The following is a 14,728-nucleotide window of genomic DNA, read 5'->3' as shown; positions in this document are numbered from 1 at the left end:
CCCAACACAGCCCACCTTATCTATAAGAACAGTCTCCACTTGAGGTAAGCTAAAGGTATTTCTGACTCCAACATACGCACACAAAAATATAGGTACAAAAAACTAAAGGCAGTCAGGCACGCAGTTGCATTGGGACACCTGTTCACCTTTGGGTCACTAAAAAGCTCTTTGCTGACAGCGTGTCTACTCTGCAGTGCCCTGTAAAGTCTTGGGCTACATAGCAACACAAGTACCTACTGTCAACATTCACATCCATCGTACCTTCAGCTCTGTCTGAGTAAGACCTTCCCTCTAACCTGCACCATACCTTCTTTATCTCTCTGTTGTTTATAATGCCTTGCCATTACTGTACAGAACATAACCCTAAATGATTCATTTTCAAGCAGAAGCAGCCGTCTGCTAAGGTCCATTCAATGAAAGAAAGCCCCGAAAATGACATCTGAGATATACAACCACAAAAAAAGCTGTTGTGATAAACATGATAGCATTCCCGAGCAAACGGCACAGACACAGAATCTGCACAGTCATCACACAGGGAGACAGAAACACACACTCACAATCACACACATGAGAACAGTGTGTCGTACAGAGGTTAAGTTGTTCTACATGTTATAAGGATATATATTCTTACCCTCCATAGGCTCCAAAAGTGAAACTCCTCTTTCTCTGCGGCATGCCGGCTAATGGATAGCGGTGAGTCAGTCAACTCAGGGCTGAATGGAGCCAGCACTTGTGTCACTTACGCTGACTGAGCATGTGTGTGTGTGTGTGTGTGTGTGTGTGTGTGTGTGTGAACATGTGTGTTGTTATGCTTTGCCTGCTGTCTGGGTTCCACTCCCGCAGCCTCGGCTATCGTGCCCTGCCTCTTCCTTGCTCACACGCCTCCTCCTTCACAAGCAGGGGGAGAAACAGCAAGAGGATGAGGGGGGGGGCGGGAGGGGAGGGGGCTGCTGCTGACCATACCAGTCTCCCAGGGAACCAGGAGTGAAGTGGCAGCCTTTTCACACACAGCTACATCCTCTCTCTAATGTGTTTACATCACTGAGAACCAAAAAGCAGGTTTTTTTTTAATATTCTAAATAAACTGTAATACCTGAAACCGGACAACACAGATGGCGCAACGTCAAAACAAATACTTGATTCTTTCTTTTTTTTTTAAATGGCCCCAGGCAAAACAAATAGCAGTTCATGGCATTGTAAGAGTTTGCTTAGAACAAGTCTTGCAACACTCCCTCTCTGTGTCCCTTCAAGGCAGCAGGTTAAACAAGCTAGAACTCAAACAGTTTATCATTCATCACAAAAGTCCTAATTGCAGGGCCTTGCCCAACACCCACTCCTGCATACTGTAGGTAACGACCTCAGTGAACACGTTTCTAATCTGTCCATCCCTCTCTGTATTCTTTGTTTTTTAAGCCAATTGCCTCCCACAAAACGTAGCACAGAGTTGTCCTGCTTTATTGCCAGCCGAATTGATAGAATTTAGTATATGTCTGGACACAGAGAGCCTTCTATAGCAGGCTGATGAGTTTGATAAAGTGACAACATTAAGGCTGCCATGGATGATTGAATAAAGAGGAATAGCAGTCTGGAGCATCAGCCAGCTATCTGATAAACGTTCACTTCCCAAACATTTGCACTATGTCGGGTGAGACACACTCAGTGTTACTCAGGACAGAGTAAGATGTGTCAGATGGGAAAGGCAAACATTTCAAGTGCCTCTAAATCATGAATAAATACAATCTCATGATCCATGATTTCATCTCCCCAAGGACCAATGATGTCCTCATCACATTAAACTGCAAAACACTCATAGTTACCGAGCACTTAGTTAATTAATGCGCCCACCAAATAAGCACCATCATGCTGATACAGAGTTACGTCATTTCTCCAGTACCTCCTCCGTCCTACGAGACTGCAGTTTTCTAATTACTATTCACCACAGAACCACAGAACCACAGAACCAGCGTCCTTGGATGACCTTTCTTTGGTCATGGACCTCACTTTGTCTCTTGTTGTCTTTTATCTGACCAGACTGATCTTTAGTGTGCAGAGACGTCATCGATCAGAGTGATTATTGATTTAAATTACATTCTTTACTAGGGCTGCTCGATTATGACAAAAATCATAATCTCGATTATTTGGGTCAATAGATTATTAAAAACGATTATCCATTTACTTTGAAAACATCCATTAATTGAAAAAAGATATTTGAACAGTATGTTTTTAACACTTGATTACCCTGAACTTTAAGTGTAATTCAACTGAAAAACTGATAAAAAAAAAAATTAAAAAAAAAATAATCGTTTTATTTCGATTACGTTGTTTTCGTAATCGTTGCAAGCCAAAATTGTAATTGCGATTAAAATACGATTAATTGAGCAGCCCTATTATTTACGATCTGTTTTTATCCATACACTGGGCTCTAGGAATGCAAATGTCTGTCCTTTAGTCTGTCCAACATTATTTGAGAGGATTCAAGAATCTATAGGGTGAATAAACGCGAGTTCCCAGAGGGCGAAGCCTATGACTTTGGTGATCGCTGACTGTTCCTCTATTGATACCATGAGGTTGAAATGTTTGGTTTTGAGTTAATTGTCTCAACAACTATTGCGTTCATATTCATGCATAAAAAGGGTAGTAAAAAAACAATTACAATTGTAAATACAATTCTGTATGAAGTTGCCACTTTTGTAATTGTTAACATGTTTTAGTTAAAAGAACAATAGTTTCTACCTTATCCAACATGAGACGAATTCAAACCACCAGCTCAGTTACTTTCAACTGAAACAATCAGAAACCACTTGTTTTTATCCAAAAAAAAAGCCATCTGATCTTTCTTTCATCGTTGGCACAGCGACTGCCCGACTTTATTTGAGTGCCACTTTATCGATTCAATGTCTCGGTCTTGGGTGCTAGCTCCAATCCCGTCTGTCTGCTTCTCCGACAATTCAATTAGCTAAAGCAGTCGTGGCGTGTGCGAGGCATCTGAATGGCTGCAGCCCAGAAAGAGGCCTTTAATCACATCACCTCAGGAAAATGCCCTCTCTATGCTCTGGCTCCTCTTTTGTCTCGAAGGAAGTGGACAGGCAGGAAGACCCTTAAGAGGACAAAAGAAATGGAGATCTCTCCCTGATATCCACGTCATCAGACCCCCAGAAACTACTGATACTGCAACACCAACAAAACACAGACAAAAACAAACGTAGTTATTCCTCTGTCCCAGTTATATACACGCCATCATTTCTACAGGTGTAAACATATGCCCCCTCCTACTTGAATCTGCGTGTGGGCAGCTATACCATCCCATGAACTTATTAGTTTATTTCCAGTGTAGAAAAGGGTAGCAGCTAACTTAGTCAAATGTAGAGGCAGTTGTAGAGTTGGTGTAAAACAAGGACAAAGGAGTGGAAGGAAACGAGGCAAAGAAGATTTACCCCATGTTGCTTTCATGGGGCAGGAAATGTGCTTCTGAGGAATACATGTGCGTTAGGGCTGCACCATATATCGTGTCGTGATGATAATCACGATATGCGCATGCGCGATATTCACATCGCAGGACGTGCAAAATTGACATGCGATATTAAGAAGGCAAATTAACTCAAACACGTCATGTTACAATTATTTTGCTGCTTACTACAAAAGGAAAACTCGCGCGGCTCTCATGTTAGGGGTACTTGAGTGAGTGACATGCAGGCTCTGCATGCACAGCAAACCACCAATCACAAACAATTCTCCAAAGCAAACGGANCCGGTGATTAAAGGTAAAACCACTGAATAAAGTAGTTTCATGTGTTTCTCCAGGGCAGTTCGGCGCTGCTAACCGAGCTAGCTCAGCTTGTTGCTCTGATAACTTAAGATCCAAACGTCCGTGACTAAAATCCTTCATCCGGTTAAATATAGTTAAATATAGTTTAAAAAATACCAATTGTATAGCATTAAAGTTCAAGAAAGGATGGTTTGCGGACAAAAAAAACCGCTATTTTCTTCAACTCCTGTATTTTTTCATATCGCAATATATATATCGCAGGGGGGAAAAAATCACAATGGGAGTTTTTTCCAATATCGTGCAGCCCTAATGTGCGTAGAGCCGGTCTACAGAGAAGCAGACACTGATTAAACAGGCAGTGTTGGCAAAGTCATTGTTAAGGAGGTGCATCGTAATTTATCATACAGTTCTTTTCCAAAGAAATCACATTTTCTATGGGTCGGAGGTTAAATGTGTTTATGGCTGGAAAAACATCATAAATCAACTGCGATACAAAGCATTTGGAGGTGCAGGGCAAAGTATGGCTCTGCTGGCTCAACAAAAGCATTATTTGAATACAAAACAATTCAGCTTCATGCTCTGTTTATTCTCATTAATATTACATTGTTGTCTACCTAGCCACTTACTGGTTTCAATGCAGGGCAAATAACATCAATACAAATGCTGCTGTTGGAGGTTTAGGGCACTCTCTACTAAAACTTATTAAGCAGAGAAATCCTTTAGTTTTGGAGCATAATCTCTTTTGTCAGAATATTGCTGTATGCTCAAACCACTATTAAAAATAGCACCCAATCTTTTAAATGATCAACTTTGTATCTGATAGAGGTTATTGTAGGTATATCCAGGCTGAAGAGGCTGATGTTTTAGTTTGGAGAGGTTCTCTACCCAAAAGAAAGTATATACTCAGCTGGTGAAAAGCCCCTTAACGAACCGAGTAAATCCACAGTATTTGAACTCTATCGTCATGAACGCACTGCCTATGGGTTGTGTATGTATTCTAAATATTTTCCACATCCTCAGCTGAACAAGGGCTACACATGCACTTGTATTTGGAGAGGGTGAGTTTGCAGAAAAAGGGGTGCCATGCAAATATTTGAAGGGAGCGCATAATCAAAGGGCAATTGTGCTTCAAAGCATGAGGAAATAAGCCGAGCCTTATCTCCGCAAGTATTTCATTTCCATTACAATTCTTGAAAAGTTCAGGAGCTGGCTGAGTGTGCATGTCTGAAGGCACGGCAGATGTTATTACTCCAAGCTATGTGTTAATTGTGGATGGTTTTAAGTGCTTGTAAAGTCACATTGAACAGAGGGAAGTTTATTACTTCACTTGACTAAACTTTATTGTTACATCAAAGTAACTGATCAAATATTTAATATAATATTTGCTTTGAATCAGATTCTCGTCCTCTGCCCGATTTGTAAACAGAGGGGAGTAAACAGTATCAGACGTCTGAAAATAACACAGCTGAAGAGAAGTTACAGTATGGGGTTGTTGACTGTCTGACTGGCAGGAGTGGAGCACTCCTCCTGAAGCATCCTCCTCCCAATGAGGTCACATGGCCCTCAGGCCCCTGGGAGCCACCGCAAAGGGCCTCACGCACACACTGTGGCCTTTCATGGCCTCTCATTAGAGGGCCAGGATATAACTGGGGACACGGCTGAAGAAAAGAGGTGTTGTTGCACCGTCCTGAAATCACAAGTCCTACTTTACATTCCTCTCTGTTTGGGTTCGAAGCTATCAGCTCTGCAGCCATCAGTTCCCTGTCTGTATTGAGGCCGGCTATGATGAGGTGTCAAGAGATATGAATGTTTTTGTTTCCATCATACTGCATTAGATTCCTTTTACCAATAATGGAGTGACTTCTTTGGAGCATTATCCTTCAAATCAATGACTGAGAGCGATTAATCTTTTTCATACATTTATGGTCCGATGCAGGATGAGCGTAACAGCAACAGGGACATGTTGCTCATCGATCTTTGTTGCAGTAAAATATATATTTCAGATTTAATGGATCCTCAGTGCCGTGCCCTCCCCTCGCTGAGAGCCAGGCAGCTCCGTGATAGATGTTGCTCTGCACCTGAGAAGGACTTTGTCTACAGGTGATCAATAAATGACTCACTGCAGCCGAGAAAGACTTAACCTTAAATCCCTCAGCCGGTGGAAAATGCCAAAAAGATAGAAGGGCAAGTTGAAATCCTTTTGCTTTCCACTCAAAGTGAGAATCATAAATCTGATAGAGTTCAGTTCCTCCAACAACCTTTGCAGTTTTTATCAATTGAATAGCAAAAGATGTACTGCAAAGATCAATGAGACATTTGATTAAGTTTACATGCATGTGCATTTATAACAGAATTATAATGAAATACAGAGTAAGATTGCCCTCTGCTGGACACTGTTGTAAATCATTATCTACAAAGTTTACTCCAGGACAAATCTGTACTAAGGTCTTCTAACTTGGTGCACATTTAAACAGTTGCTAATCAATTTCTACATTGACACAAAAAGTTAAGGAAAATTCCAATTGTTATTTTATTACACATTTGAATTATCTTTGCTTGGGTGAATGGGGGTAAATAATTCTTCATATTATGTTGTGTAAAACATATTAAGATTTCACTTGATATCTGGCTCCACTGCGGAGTACAAATGTTATCTTGGCTTACTGCTGACAGATAAAGTGCATTGATGCCATCGAACAAGCTTATTTAAATGATTGAACACACGTGTTTGCTCCTTCCGTGCATGATTTCCTGCGGTTTTTAGGTCAGGCCCATTTGAGGGGTAAACAGTAAACACCAGGAGAGATTTGTAAGATTGAGGTTAATCTTAATGAAGACACTCAATGTAACTGCACTTAAAAGCTTTCAAGAGAGACATCCTTTAAAAGCTCCCCTATTATACTGTTTTTCATCAATATATTATAGGTCTCAGATATTTACAAAACATGTCTCTCAAGTGTTTGGCTCTAAACACCAAACAGATCATTGTAGCATCCCATAATCCCCTCTGTTTCAGCCCTGTTTCCAAAGTGCTGATTCTCTGTCTGTTACTTTAGATCAGGGATGGGCAAATGGCGGCCCTGCTTTTTTTGTGGCCTTCAGATTACCGTAATTTATAAACAACGTAATTAATTTAAATAGAAAAAGTTCCACTAGACTCAGTTACGCCTAGAGCTGCGTACATGATTTCGTTCGGTAGCCAAATTCCGCAAAATAATCTGTGACGCGTTTGTGTGTATTGTGTTTGTTTCCCGGGAAACACTCACAAGAAACACCGGCTGTTGTTATGCCTTCTGTGACGTTAAGTAACCTCTGTAATTATGCCTTTACAAGCTTCAAAGTTGTATTTATCATCTGAATTTGGCGAAACAAGTTTAATATTCTAAAAACCAAGACTTTGTTTATTTGAAATCAGATGAAATCAAACTGTCACGGACTCTGCCGTGTTATCTATGATTAGATTATTTTTATATAAATGGATCAGGACAAAAAGAGAGGGGGTCTTTGTTCCTGAAACTTCCAGAGTCTCTTTCCACAGAGGGGACACATGTTTATGTATAAAAGACATGAAAAAGAGCATTTTGCATGATAGGTCCCCTTTAACATCTTGTTCTGTAACGCATTAGACGAGCTGAATGAAACGGGTCATGTAAACCCTGACGCTGTGCTGCTCTGTCTGCTGTCAGCTTTGACATCTACTTTTGTCTTCCGCTTGAAATAGACAAAATGTAGGAAAAGTGTGAGTGCTGAGTCAGAGCCACAGCAGGTGTCTCCGGAAATAGAGCTAACGTTCGGTGTCACTCAGAGAACATTAGTGTTGTGACAGAGAGGACAGGAAGCTTCCTGCATTAGAGACAACCTAGGAGTCATACACATATATGCTATATATATATATATTCGTGGGAGTCGTGTGGTGCAGTGGGTTGAGCGTTGGTGTTCGGACCAGGGGGGTCACAGGTTCACAGGTCACAGGTTCACAGGTCACAGGTTCAAACCCCACTGTAGTCAGCATGTCGTTGTGTCCCTGGGCAAGACACTTCACCCCAAAGTGCTCCTGTGGGGATTGCCCACAGTATTGAGTATGTAAGTCGCTTTGGATAAAAGCGTCTAACAAGTGACATGTAATAATAATATTCCATAACCTCGTCAGTGTGTCATCGTGGCAGATTTCAAGCTGTGTTTCTGCAGAAAACACATCTAAAGTGAGACCACCCACAGCAGATTGTGCGGGGTCCCCTGTATCTGTCACACAGCTCCGTGGTGCAGAGAGGGAACAATAATACATCGTTACAGGGAGGAACCGCATGTAGGCTTGTCATCAATGTTCACGCTTCATTGAGAATAACCTTATAATTATCTGTGGAACAACTCGTTCTGGATTATTATACAATGTTAAATTGCAGTACGTTGTAGATTTGTGAATATAGTATGCTTTTAGTGCTGCCTGAGATTATTTCAATCCAGTTTGGTTTAAAACCTCAATTTCTCTAAGGGGATTTATTTTAGGAAAAGCTGATCTCCAATATATTTGATTCCAGCAAGATATTCTTAAAAAATAAAGCAATCCAATACTTTTTTGGAACAATGGAGCACAGACACAGAACAGAGCAAGCGAGCAGAATAAATCAATGGTCAGATACATGTCGGCCGTGTTCATAACATCTCTGTACTGCAGCAATCCTGCGACATAGTGTGCTTTTTCAGCAACATTATATACACATATAAAATGTGCATTAAATATAATATGGAACCAATTAGTCTTATCTAAACGCTTCCAACTTACACACTGAACAATATAGTCACAATCATGTTATTATGCATCTTATTAAAACCTTGTTATGTGTGATTGGATCTAGCGCAGAGATAAACCATCCCACATACTTGTTTAGTAATGTTTCTTTTTGCAAGATTCAGTGGTTCGTCGGTCACCTCAACCAAGCAACATGAAGGTGATGAGGATAGACTTTTCACACAAGATTAAAGTGAAAGTAAAAAGAACAGACTCAAGATGCTCCAGCTATGATGAGACACTTTTCTAAATGTTAATAAGGCTGACATCAAAGCGTGTGGATGTGAGGTAGCAATGAGTAAACCAATTCCAATATAACTCACTGATTATGCCTGTACACTATCGGATAGGTATTGAAACTACTGAATGGGCAACAGTACAAAGGCAACTTCAATCAAGAACAAATATAGATTCTTCACAGAGGCAGATAGTGGGTGACGCATGCAAAGCCCATCAAAGAGACGGTACACTTTCGCTCTAATAAGCTGTTTGCGGGCGTCGAGCTGACATCCTCCTCTGAGCAGAGAATGCACAAATGCGGACTGCAGATGAATAATTAATCAGGGAGGGAAATGATGCATCCTATCTCTAAAAAAAACATTCAAGTATGAACATATGGTTTTAAATATTGTTTGCTTGCGACGCGGACAACTCTATAATCAAGATGCCACCTTATGAAAGGAAACCGAATGACTTTCAATATAGGGGCGAAAGGAAGGGGAAATGCACGACTAAAACTAAATAATAAGTACAATCTGGTTGCTTATAAATATCCCTGCTGTCTACTTGTTCTCTCTCCTTTCTTCACGTTCACACTACACGTCTTCATGTACTGCCCTTCTGTGACCCACTGACTGTTAATCACAGCACATGCTTGTGTTTCAGACACCACAGACAAGGCTGTCATTTACAAAAGGGTTCATTAACATATTAGACATCAAACTATAACATGAGAGGGCAAGAGCACTGTAGGAGAGGATACATCGCACGGCTAAAGAGACTTACAGAGCCGCGGGGGGGGAACCCACATGTATGATGATGAAAGGGTGGCTGAGAGTCTCAGGAGCAGCCGGTGGCCTCACATAAACCTGCATAAATAATCCATGTCAAATGTGGAATATGGGTGAAGCTCAGAGGCTTTCACCGATTCCTTTTAGACAGTCATGAGAGGAGAAACTGCACGATGCTCCAACCCTTTAATGGGCTACTGAGGTCATTCATCAGCTGTAGGACCTAGTCATAGGAATAAAACAACTGGGTGAAACAGAGGGCAATAGGACTATCAAGCATGCAATTCAACTGTATATATGGACAGTCAAAAGAACCCTGTTCATACAATGCAGGCTCAAAAGTTCAGAAAGATATGCCCATAAAAAAAACTAGAAAATAATGAATTGAACTACTTCTAGTGAAGTGACATTAACAATAGATAGTGTTGTCTGTTATTGTTGTTGTTGTTAACCCGCCTTGTTGTAGCATCTCTGCACACTTATAATTTATAATCTTGAATTCGTAATCAAAGCAGGATAACAGCTGTAGTGAGTAGTAACGATTGAACAAAAAACGAAATATAGTGTAGAAGAACTGTGGCTCATTCATCTCTGTTTACAAGTCTTGGGAGTACTATTATGTGAAAAAGCTTGTTAGCTTTGTGTTGCTCCAGAGAGAGCTGTGCAGAGTCTTTCCTCAAGTGGTGCAAATTGAGTTAGTGTTTCGGGCTGAATGCAACAAGAAAAAACCTGGAGGTGACAGAGTGAGAAAGGAGTGAGTTAACATCTGCAGCCTATTCTCATCTCTGCTTGAGGCATATGCCCCATTTCTGGTTCTGCTGCATGAATTTGATCTTTTTTTATAAGTGTCCATTGTGAGTATGACAATGTTGAAGGAGTGCAGTGCTAAATCTGTTGTTTGGTTAAATATCTACCAAAGACATGATATGATGACTATGAAGTATTACTTGCCATTCATTGACATGTAGATTTACATGAAAATGTCCCAAATTATTATTTTGAAAGATATTTGTTTAGCAAGCAACCAATAAGGTCGTTTATTTTTTTCCATTACCAATCCTTACCATCATAGCGGTATTCATCTATTTTTGTTTTAGCATTTACACCATAACCATTCGTGTGCTTTAACTTCTTGCATGTACTGATGCAAAGTCTGGGAGTTAGTGCATATATATTAGAAAACAAACGGACTACATTTACTTGCAGTAGTTAATGTCATGTTGCTAAATGTTTAAAATCCTAATGAAAAATGGATGTCTTTACTATAACTGTACATCCAGTTGTGAGCACTGCATGATCACCATTCGATTAGTCATCTTTACATGTTGCATGTTACTTCTGACATGCTATTAATCTTGTATCACCCTGGTGACACACAGCTACAGAAATATGTGGGCTAATGGGGATTTAACCTCATTCATTACAGACACTAATTGTTTATCATGAGAGATCTGATTACACAACTGGGACTTGGGGCTGCCCGACTACAGCACATTCACAGGCGACAATTAGAGTGTGCCTTCAGGTCTCTCTACACTGCTCATCCTCCCGGAACCTCAGGAATTCGCAAATATGTTGTTGTTTTATAAGGATTTTGCAGAATAATTATAGTAAAATTAAATAAGTCTGTGTTTTCTGTAGGGCTTCTGTTGTTTTTAGTTTCAAGAGGAACATGATCTGCATGAGGGAAATCTTCCTACACTGAGCAGAGATCGTGCTCAGCTGCAAAAAGACAAGTCCTGGTACATTTAATAATAGAAAAGGCTGCTGTGTGGAGGGACTGTCTGCCAGAACACACAAACCTCTGAGAGCACTGCCTCCTCTGCCAACACAGTGACACACGGAGGCACTCATCTGGAAGCATAAAGATATCAAGCCTGGGAGGGAGGGTTCAATATGGAAATGGTTTGGGAGTTTTAAAAGGTGCACGAGGAAATGAAGGAGTGAGGATGGAAATGGGAGAATTGGAAAGATAAAAATGAAATGATGGAGAAGTCTTGAACAGGTTGGCTACAGCTAGAGAATCCAGGATGGAGCCAGAGACTGTCCTAAATGTTTCTCTATCAATCAACAAGTCTAAATTCAAGGCTTAAGGTTTACTTAAATACATGAACACATTTAAAGAGGTCAGCAAAATATCATCTTGGCAACTTCAGAAACAGCAGGCAGCCTTGCAAATATAGATTTACCAATTAAGTCATAAACAAACATTGGAATCTAGTTCTTGATATATTAAAGTAAGTAATGTGCTTCATCCTAAAAATAATTCAACACTGGGAGCAGCCAACAAGCATTGTGCCGAAAGGGGTTCTGATGTGAGAAAAGATACAGTACTAGAAACAGGAATTCCTGAAACTCAGTGATATCGATGTTGAGAAAATGTCATTATTTTAAATGTAACACAAATCTATAAACCTTGAAAACTAAATGTCAAGGTGCAATTTATCACTGGAATGACATTTAATGGCATCTTCCTACGTAGAAAGCATGGCGGAAGGAAATGCTACCAAACGTGACATTAGGAAACAAAACATAAATGGAGAAAAGGCCACTGTGCAATTCAAAGAGACCACTTATATAAGGGATTGAAATCAACTTAACACATTTTCACAAAATATGGAAGAATTTCAGTTTTTAAGACCTTTCAGTTCATGAAAATGTGTCAAGATATTAATAGTATTAAGATGCATTTTGATATATTTTTTTTGGATTGACGAAGTGGAGGGAAAAGGCCAGCTGCAACACATTGCACTGATTGCCGTGAAACACAAGCACTACAATTGCAAAACTGCTTTCATGACTTCAAAACATTTTAACACCGATATTGCAAAACGCTAGTCAAAATAAGAAAGGTTTTCTCTACCAAACACTCCTGTGGAAAGATCTGGAAAAACTCCCTATTGTACAAGGCTACATTTCTGAAGACAAACCCAACTACAAAACGGACTCGCATCAAAAACTCCAGCGAAGAAACTAAAAGGCCTTCTTGAAAAACTTGTGACTCATAAAAGCATAAAAAGAAGATGCAACACATGTATGCCTCGTAACATTAACACACATTCTGCCAGAATAAAATGAGCAGCAGCCACACCAATTCCTGCGTGGGACAGCTACACAACTTAGCCAAAAGCGCTATCTTTGCTACTCCAAAAATGTTTATTCAGCTACAACTATTTACACACACGACGCCATTTAATAACAAAGTCCACATATGTGGTCCACACCTCGTGTTATTTAGCATGCAGAGTACAGTACCTTTGCTCCGGTCTTCAGCAGGCGGCTGGAAGTGAATGAGTTGCTGATGCAGAGTACAGTAGGCATGAATGGAGGCTGCGCTGCTTAGCAACCGACGACCAATCACGTTGGGATTTGACAACACGTGACCCAAAACACATGTATTTAATTAATGCTATTTTCAATTTTGGGATGTACTCATTCGGATCATAATAATAGTGCCTATATTATATGATAATGTCTGTGTGTATCACTTTCTGTATTCCTCCCAATTATATTCATTACACTCGAACATATTAGCCTTCAAAACAGTGAATTTTGGACTACTGAAATCTGTTAAGCTCCATGTATTTCCCTGTACTTAAAGTTAAGGGTTTTAAAAAAGATTGTCAGATTCAAGTGATTATTGATTTGGGTTGGTATCCTCCTTACAAACTTTGCCACCTGAGAAATATCCCCTCCTGTTTAAAAATATACTATATTAACTTTTTTATTTATCTTTTTTTCAGAAAGATGTGTATGTTTCTATATTTTAAATATTCACACAAAATACAATTAATAGTAATATTTTTCTTTTTATACAGACAAAATGTTGTCGTCGAGTACATTTTTTGAGGCCTTTGAGATATGTACATCTTGACAAAACAGTATACTTGGTATTTCAAAATGTGTTATTGTTTTGTAAAAAATGTGATGTGTTAATAAGAAATCGACACAATGTCAGATTGTATTTATTTATTAGTTGTTTTTGTGCGACGATAGCTCTACAGTACATTGCTATATTGAAAATACATGCTCTCTGGACAAAGCTAAATCTACAGCAGCCTTTAGTGGGTTCATTGGGGAAGTGGGTCACTGTTTAGAACAAGGAGTTGTGAGGGACCTTCTTGACCTAAAAGAAACCTTACTATATCAACGCAAACAAAAGAAGAAAAGGAATCCACCCGCCATCAAATAAACTGTAAATACAAAATAAATCAGTCTGACGGGAGCACTGGTCTCATCGAATGTGAGACATCTCCTCCAGGAAAGGCGTCTTCATGCAGCCTGTGCACAGCTGGTCCATCCACAGAGGGGCCTCGTGCTGCAGGGGGGTGCGGCGAGGGTAGAACGTGTACGACTCGTCATAATTTAAGAGACAGCTGAGGGAGGCCATGTAGATGTCTGAGAAACGAGACAGACGTCTGGAGAAGTAGGTGGGGTTGTGACACGTTCGGAAGATGCTGCCGAACTGAGGGTTGAACAAGTTCTTTGTCATCACCCTGGAACATAAAGATGATGTTATCATTTGATATGATTTGAAGCATGAATTAAAATATCTGGTGGAGTATTGAGACACTACTTTTACTCAAAAGTAAAGTGTTAAAGTAACGCAAAAATGTATTTGAACTCAATAACAAGTCAATGAATAGTCCCCCAAGTGTGAAAAATAGATTTTTGATGCATAAACATGTCAATAGGATATTAAGTATGTAGCTGCTTGAGGTGGAGCTAATTATACCTACTTTATGTACAGTTTTATCATAGAAAATAGTACACGCAGTTCATGCATCATGGTTTGAATGATCATTATAGGTTCTTAAAATCTTAACTCTCAAAGTAAGTAGTGACAAGCTGTCAAGTAAATGTAGAGGAATAGAAGCATAAAGTACCATAAAATAGCAATAATCCGGCTAAGAACAAGCAAACTCTCAACTGTACTGAAATCCAGTGCTTCAATAAATGTACCATGCATATATGTGACCTGCTCCATCGAAATCAGTCGCATTGACCCGAAGACACATTTTGAGTACACTGTTGGAAAGAGGAGATTCTTAGATTTGTAATGATATCAGGATTGTTGTTGTACTCCAAATATTAAGCAAAATATGTCACATTATATAATGACTGTCACCGAGTCATCATTTTGAGAAAAAGGCCTTCAAAGTT

The 14,728-nt window shown here is 39.8% G+C and overlaps 2 protein-coding genes across 10 annotated transcripts in view; both read right to left on the bottom strand.

Annotated features, from left to right (window-relative positions):
* rap1gapa (RAP1 GTPase activating protein a) overlaps window positions 1-12,841 on the bottom strand; it is a 65,322-nt gene extending 52,481 nt beyond the window's left edge. For 8 of the 9 annotated variants that reach the window (XM_010787899.1, XM_010787900.1, XM_010787902.1 and 5 more), the window contains exon 1: window positions 632-798. In XM_010787899.1, the coding sequence (XP_010786201.1) occupies window positions 632-675 (44 nt within the window). In that variant the 5' untranslated portion in view covers window positions 676-798. Of the gene's footprint in view, window positions 1-631; window positions 799-12,820 lie in introns of those variants that run through there. The other variant, XM_010787907.1, reaches the window with a different exon arrangement.
* A 678-nt stretch (window positions 12,842-13,519) lies between these two features.
* The window catches only part of nt5dc2 (5'-nucleotidase domain containing 2), a 12,722-nt gene continuing 11,513 nt past the window's right edge, over window positions 13,520-14,728 (bottom strand). Inside the window, exon 14 of the mRNA XM_010787898.1 lies at window positions 13,520-14,061. Within this exon, the coding sequence (XP_010786200.1) occupies window positions 13,800-14,061 (262 nt within the window). The 3' untranslated portion in view covers window positions 13,520-13,799. The remainder of the gene's footprint in view (window positions 14,062-14,728) is intronic.

The sequence above is a fragment of the Notothenia coriiceps genome, unplaced genomic scaffold (assembly GCF_000735185.1).
Source record: "Notothenia coriiceps isolate Sejong01 unplaced genomic scaffold, NC01 NC01_scaffold00031463, whole genome shotgun sequence".
Classification (NCBI taxonomy): Eukaryota; Metazoa; Chordata; class Actinopteri; order Perciformes; family Nototheniidae; genus Notothenia; species Notothenia coriiceps.
This window is presented reverse-complemented; position numbering and strand designations above follow the sequence as displayed.